Raw genomic sequence first — 7,038 nt, 5'->3', positions numbered from 1 at the left:
GAGGTATCAAAGGATTCAAAGGTTGTCACTCATTTTCTGACTAATACTGAACTGACTGACAGTGACAGATACGGCTACGAGAAAAACACATGTTTTCTTTTTGTGCGGTGGGAAAACGGTGTTTTTTTTTATGTAGGATTGATTTTCTGGTATAATTTTTGGGACAATGTGAATTGCAGACCCTAGTAAATATTGAAATTAATTTATCTATCTAATAAATACATAAGTTTGTCTTGATTGAAAATGGAAGGAGATGCCGATTATAACCAGAAAGTAGCCGAATTTAAACGTAAATTGAAGAGCTACCCAGATTTCCCGAAAAAAGGAATATTGTTTTGGTAAAAAAACGCTTTCTTTAATTTAAAATAAAATTGAATTAAGACTTAACACTACATCGCCACCATGTCTGCCACATCATAATTTAAATCACATCAAATACGTTTCATTCGGTCCTTAGGTTTTACTATATATTTTCGTACATTTTTAATTTAAAATAAAATTACATGTAAGTATTTTCTTATTTCAGGGACATCTTCTCCGCCATTTCTGATGGCTCCACATGCAAACTTCTTCAGGGTCTATTATTACAAGTAATCCGAGCGAAGTTCCCCCAAACCGAAGCTATAGTTGGTCTGGAGAGCAGAGGTTTCCTCTTCTCATTTTCTCTAGCCATGGATCTTGGTGTTGGTTGCTTGCCTGTGAGGAAGAAAGGAAAACTGCCTGGGGAAGTTGTTTCATGCAAATATGATTTGGAATATGGAACGGTAAGTTTTTTTTTTTTTGCTTCAGTGGCCCACAATCCTTTACTCATCTGGTAGTGGAAAAAGTGTGTGCCATCTGCCTCTCTATTCATACAACATTCATCAACAGTCATGGTAAATATAAACGGTAATCATCTGATGGACTAGCAACCTGTCATTATATTTGAAATCTTAAATAATAACATCTGTATGGCTTTCCTTAACTGTTGAAAAAGAAGTGAGGTATTTCTGTGGCTGTCTGCTTCATCAGTAATATATTTATAAAATTTTGTTTAACCCATAATGTAAACTAGGTGACTAACTTTAGAAATGACATTAATTTCTTAAATTCACCTAATGAACCCAATGTTTAAAAATAGAGGGTGCAACAAGAACCACTTTAAAATGAGAGGGATTGTGCTCGCTGAAATAAACATTGTTTGAAATAGTAAATAATAAAGTAATGTTGAGCTACTAACTTATGTACCTAAAATTAATCACAAATTTTGCTAACTTAATAATTATTACAGTAATCAATCTAATGTAGGAACAAACTATGTGTCAAATAAACAATAGATTTATTTTCTTTTGTGTAATCTTGAATGTTATGTCTATCTGACCGAACTGGCTGTTACTACCTTGAACTTGAGTTTATCTTCCAACAACAATTGTTTAAACATTAAATAATTATAATGAAAATTAACATACCTACAGCATAGACATATTATAAATTTTTGTATGGTCAGTACCAATTAAACTTAAAAACTAAATTACCACCTAAATATACTCTTTTGCAGTTGGCACTGAAATGTCTTCCTGAATGGCCACTTCATGACTCATTAACATAGAAATGAAATTTCTATGTTAATGAGTAGGAAGCATTTAAAGAATAATTTGAATTAGAAAAAAGCTTGCCCGTTCTTGTATGGTCAAAAACTATTTTTTTTACCTGAGAAATTTCAACTTCTTGATTCAAGGTGGATGGCTTGACAATGAAGTAACACATTATACATATAATCATGTCTATATCCCTTGCAGGGTAGACAGTGCCTACAGTCTTAAAAAGACTGAAAGACCTTCTTTAGCTGTTTGGCTTAATATGGAATTGAGATTCATTATAGTGACAGGTTGCTAGCCCATAGCCTACAAGAATTCAAAATTGACTAGCCTTTTCTTTAGTCGCCTTTTACGACATCTGTGGGAAAGACTTAATTACATTATATAAAAACTTTATCATTTTTGTTCCTATTTCCAGGACATATTGGAAATACAGAAGAATGCAATCCGTCCCGGTCAGAAATGCCTCATTGTGGATGATCTTATAGCCACCGGGGGCTCCATTACTGCAGCTACTAATCTTTTAAAGTAGGTGTATACATTTAAACATAATAGTCACATCCATATCCCTTGCGGGGTTAACAGAGCTAACTGTCATGTCGCAAACGGTCTTGAAAACACACTGAAAGGCCATAATGAACTGTATGGCTAAATGAAAATTCAAATAGTGACAGGTTGCTAGCCCGAAGTTAAGAAGAAAAATCCCAAGTTCATTAGCCTTTTACGACATCAATGGGAAAGATGACGGGATGGAGTGGTCCTATTTGAAAGTGCCCAGAACCACATGGCACAGTAGTTTTAAAGTATGTGTTAGTTACCCAAATGATGGGTCTTCAACCTCATGGCGTTAGTCCCGGTTGCATCCTCACCTAAAGGATGCCACCAGTGACTTTAATCCTAGATTGAGGATTGTGGCAATTGAAAATGTAGGTTTCTTTCTACCCATATCCTTGTAGGTATCCCTACATAGTTCGTGGGGATTGGGGGTTACCCATTCATGAAAGAGGCGTGACTGTACCTTCTTAACGTTAGTGCCGATTATATTCTCATCTCCTTGTAGAAAAGTTTAGCCACCGTAACATGACACGAGCGACACCGTTTTTATAATGCGAAAAACTATCGCAGTCCCGTTTCATTTCATAATAAAAAGCGAAATACCGATAATTATTCGCGCAATCAAACGGCGTCGCGCGTGCCATTCTATTGCATGAATTCATCAAGAAACTAACTATATTGAATGTTATCAGGTCCTGTGGCGCCGAAGTGGTTGGTTGTCTTGTCGTGATGGAACTGAATTCACTGAATGGTCGCAAAAACATTCCTAATGATGTGCCCGTACATTCCTTAGTAACGTTTGATTAACTGTGAAGTATACTGTTTTCTTTATACATTTATACTTTATCGATAAAGTGTTAAAAAATTTTGATGAAATAATACCTACTTGTTATGTTTTGTTGATTGTTATTGGTTTTTGTTATGAACTGAATACGGAGTGTAAGAAAAATAAATTCATTCCATAATAAAATAATTGCTCAATTTTCGAGTAAAGGACCACTATAAGTTATATTATATATACGTTAAGATTGTATGTTTATATTTTAGAATAATAAAATGTATAATTATCTATGGCTTTTATTAGTAAATTTTAGTAAGCACATAATTTTAACTTAAAGATAATGTTACATGTAAGCAATATCAGATTTAAAGCTGAATTATTATTTACTCATTAAAACTAATTTTAGAGTAGCGACCTGTAACTATCTTTGAATTTAAGCCAACCTACAAAGTACATTATATGCCATCCAGCAGAATGTTGTAGACATGTGCCACTTTTTCTACCCCGTGAGGGATTAAAAGTTATATGTTTAGAAAACTCGACAATTTTTACATAAACCAAATAATGATGTTTAAAACCACTTCATTTGAATCACCTTTTTAAATTGTCATTGTAAGAATTATCTTGTCAGTGCACCTTTATGCTTATCATACTACCGTAGTTACCTATATAGGATGACGATGATTTCGACCTTAAAATTTGCAATACAAAAACATTTCTGTTTGATAAATCATTTATTTAAAAAAATAGATGCGTTATCTATGTTACAATTGATAAGTTTACAACTTTTTACATAGTATAACAATGTACTTATTGCAAAGACACTACTGGTGACTTCTGACCATTTTGTGTTGTCTTACCACTAATTGATTTAGGGTTAAAACTTGTTTTATCAGATTTTGTTTGCTCTGAAGTTTCCGTATCTCTTTTATGTGGTGATTTGGTGGTAGTCGTCAATTTAGGTGTAGTTTCATAGGGGTACGGAACAGGGAAATTCTGGCCTTTAGTTAAAACTGAAGGATTAAGAGCGTGTTGTTTATCATTATCCTTTTCTGAATCATTTTCAGCTGTTTTAGTATCAAAAGATTTAGAAGTAGTTGAAACTCCTTTGTCATCCTCAAAATTAGGAGTAATTTTAGGTCGTTCTTCAACACCACGAGGCTTCCTTTCCTCATCTTTTGTCACATTTGCAGCGTTTTTAAAATCATTAGCTAGCATTTTTGGAGTTTCTATTCCTTTGGTTTCGTCATGTGTTTCTCGCGCATTTCTCTTTTGATCGTTAGTATTCTTATTATTTGAGGATTCATCTTTTTTATTAGTTTCAGCGTCTTTAAGAAGGGTTGGGAAATTTCCTTCAAAATTTGGAGTGTAGACAGTTGGGTTATGTTGGCTTGGTACCAAAGTAGGATTTGATTTTTCATCCTCTTTAGGTGTCGCTCTTGCATCTCTATCGTTAGTTATTAAAGCAGGTTGACCAATAGTCGGACTATTCTTATTAGCGTAGTTGGAACTTGGTGTTTTGAAAGTTGTGGTAATTGTTTTACTATCAAAGCTTCCACTTTTTGGTAGATCCTTGGGTGTTGTACCAATATCTTGGGTATCTCGAACATGTCTAGTTTCGTCATTATGAGTGTCTGTTTTTAAAAGAGTTTTCCTTGTCTTATCGTCCTCTTCCGAATCTTCAGTAAATAGGCTGCTACTAACAGTAACCGGTGTGTTGCTATACTTATCTAATTTCGCGGTTGTTGCATCTTTGGTTGGATGTCCGATCACGGAAGGTGCATTTATTTTAGGTTTGTTTTCTTCTTGCTTCTTTACTTCTGCGTCACGAGTTGTTCTATTGTTACTTGGTGTTTTCAAAACAGACTTAGTCGTGTTTTCTTCATCTTCAAAATCTTGAGTAAATAACCTAGTACTGACAGTAACCGGTATGTTACTATTCTTACCTAATTTTACGGTAGTTGTATCTTTACTCTGAAGTCCAATCACGGATGGCGCATCTATTTTAGGTTTATTTTCTTCTTGTTTCTTGATTCCTGCGTCACGAGTCGCTCTAGTGTTGCCTTGTGCATTAACTTCAGTAATTGATGGTAAACTTTGAGGTTTTGGCGCTGCAGGCAATTTTGTTGTCATGTCTAAATTCGCTGTTGTAACTTTGCTTCCAGTATTAGGAGACTTTAAATCGCCAGTATTCGTTTTAAACTCATCAGCATGTACTGGTCCATTCTTATTCAGTGGGTTTGTCTGAAATTCTTTGTTCTCTACAGCATACACTTCCACATGGAAATCATATCCCCGAAGAACAGTAGGGCTCTTTAATTCTATAGTCACTTTTTTCTGTCCCTGTCCTCCGTCTACTATTTTCGCGTCTCCGTCCTTTTCTTCCCTTAAGTCTGTAACTTTTATGTAGCTAATAATTTCATCATCGGTTGTATTGATAGTAACGTTTTGCGCTTGTCTCCAAACGGCAGGACTCGCTTGAAAATGCTCATCGAAGACTTTCTTCCCTCCTGGACTGGATCCGATGTTTATATCGTGAGCTCTGACCGAAGTCAAAGCTAGAAACACTAGTAGTATGTACATGTTGAATGGCAACTGTTGAATGTTGCGAAATCACAAAGCTGTAGTATTTAAAGCTCTTGATATTGAGGAAAATTGTAACTATGATATGAGTCAGTGCGGTTTTAATTTTTTTATTGTTTACATCAAAGCCTTCCTACAGGGAAACTTTGATGTGGTACAGTCAGAAGCGAAAGTGTTTATAGGATTTTTTTCCACACCAAATTTTAATCATCTATGAGTTAGTGATTCCTACCTAGAGCGATTTTCGAGATTATTAATTGGGTTGAATCCTTTGTATCTGAACAAAACTATTTTTGGTAGAAACCTTCATATTCTTGTTGTAGCCTAGTTATTTAAGTATGTGTAGTAGTTCTATTTATTTAAGTTCGTATGTAGGTACGAACCTTGTTTTCTGAAACATTTGTGTCTTTGCCTTTTTATGTGCGTATTTCTTCAGTTGCGCCATCAGTCGATGATCTTCGATGCCTGTAGTCCGTATTACCGCAATTTCCTTTGTATTTTAAACTGCATCCAGTATTGAGTTCATTGGCGCACTTCTGTGCTTGTCTGTTCAAGTTAAGAGACATCTTCCTTTTTTTTAAAATCGTTTTTAATAATTCTTTGTACTATTTGTGTTTGTCTGTACAACGATATCGCACGTCTATTTAACATATTACCGTCAACGATGAGATCGCGAGCACGCGCCGCGCATTAAAATTAGACCATATCTACATCTTGTCCGTTGAAATTCATTGTCAATGATTTTTTACGTCATTTACTTAGTGAATATAGTAATGATATACTTAGGTAGAAAAGATGGTAGTGCCGGGTAAGTAGTTAAAGACAAAAAAGGTAGATTTCGGAAAGATGAACTTGTGGGAAGAGATTATCTAGTGAAATGAAAGATGACCCCATGCATTTTTTTTATCCACTGGAATTTAAATTTTATTTTTAAAAATGGTACAATTTTATGTAAGTAGGTGTACCTAGGTATATTTTATTTTTTGCAACAGTAAGCTGTGTGATTCCCGGCATCAATAGAAAAAAAGAACAGGACCCCTCCATATCTTTCCCACGGATGTCATAAATGGTGAATAAGGGATAGGCTTGGGATAATTCTTTTTAGACGATGGGCAAGCATCCTGTCACTATTCTATCACTATGCCAAACAGCTGAATGCGGCCTTTCAGTATTAGACTGCTGGATCTGTCTACCCCGCAAGTGATATAAACGTGATTACAAGTAGGTATTCAATTAACAACATTACCTTTACCTGCATGAAAACCAATTTAGGAGAGACAGATAAGCAAACACTCACACAAAACGCAGTACTTCCGACCCGTCGCGACCTTCCTTGCTTTGTGTACTCATTGCAATGTCACTCTTATTTAGGTCCAGCGGGTCAAGTTCAACGGGTAATAACTTAGAGGTAATAATTGTTACGAGTAAGGCTCAATTCATACTAAGACCATGCATCTCGCATGGCAGTTTTTTTTATAAAGTCTAAAACACAGATTTAAAAACATTAATTTAAAAAGTTGACGTTGAGGAGCGTAGATGGTC

At 35.1% G+C, this 7,038-nt stretch overlaps 2 protein-coding genes across 2 annotated transcripts; one reads left to right on the top strand and one right to left on the bottom strand.

Annotated features, from left to right (window-relative positions):
- Positions 1 to 50: 50 nt before the first annotated feature.
- LOC106138516 (adenine phosphoribosyltransferase) lies at positions 51 to 3,210 on the top strand. The gene is made up of 4 exons (XM_013339686.2): positions 51 to 338; positions 527 to 764; positions 1,996 to 2,105; positions 2,825 to 3,210. The coding sequence occupies exons 1-4, from the start codon at positions 244 to 246 to the stop codon at positions 2,937 to 2,939; spliced, it is 558 nt and encodes a 185-aa protein (XP_013195140.2). The 5' UTR covers positions 51 to 243; the 3' UTR covers positions 2,940 to 3,210.
- Positions 3,211 to 3,722: 512 nt separating this feature from the next.
- On the bottom strand, positions 3,723 to 5,497 carry LOC106138515 (uncharacterized). The gene has a single exon (XM_013339685.2). It carries the CDS (start codon positions 5,494 to 5,496, stop codon positions 3,724 to 3,726), a length of 1,773 nt encoding a protein of 590 aa, XP_013195139.2. The 5' UTR covers position 5,497; the 3' UTR covers position 3,723.
- Positions 5,498 to 7,038: the final 1,541 nt, after the last annotated feature.

The sequence above is a fragment of the Amyelois transitella genome, chromosome 26 (genome assembly GCF_032362555.1).
Source record: "Amyelois transitella isolate CPQ chromosome 26, ilAmyTran1.1, whole genome shotgun sequence".
Taxonomy (NCBI): domain Eukaryota; kingdom Metazoa; phylum Arthropoda; class Insecta; order Lepidoptera; family Pyralidae; genus Amyelois; species Amyelois transitella.
The sequence above is the reverse complement of the archived record's forward strand: the minus strand, read 5'-3'. Positions and strand labels throughout refer to the sequence as shown.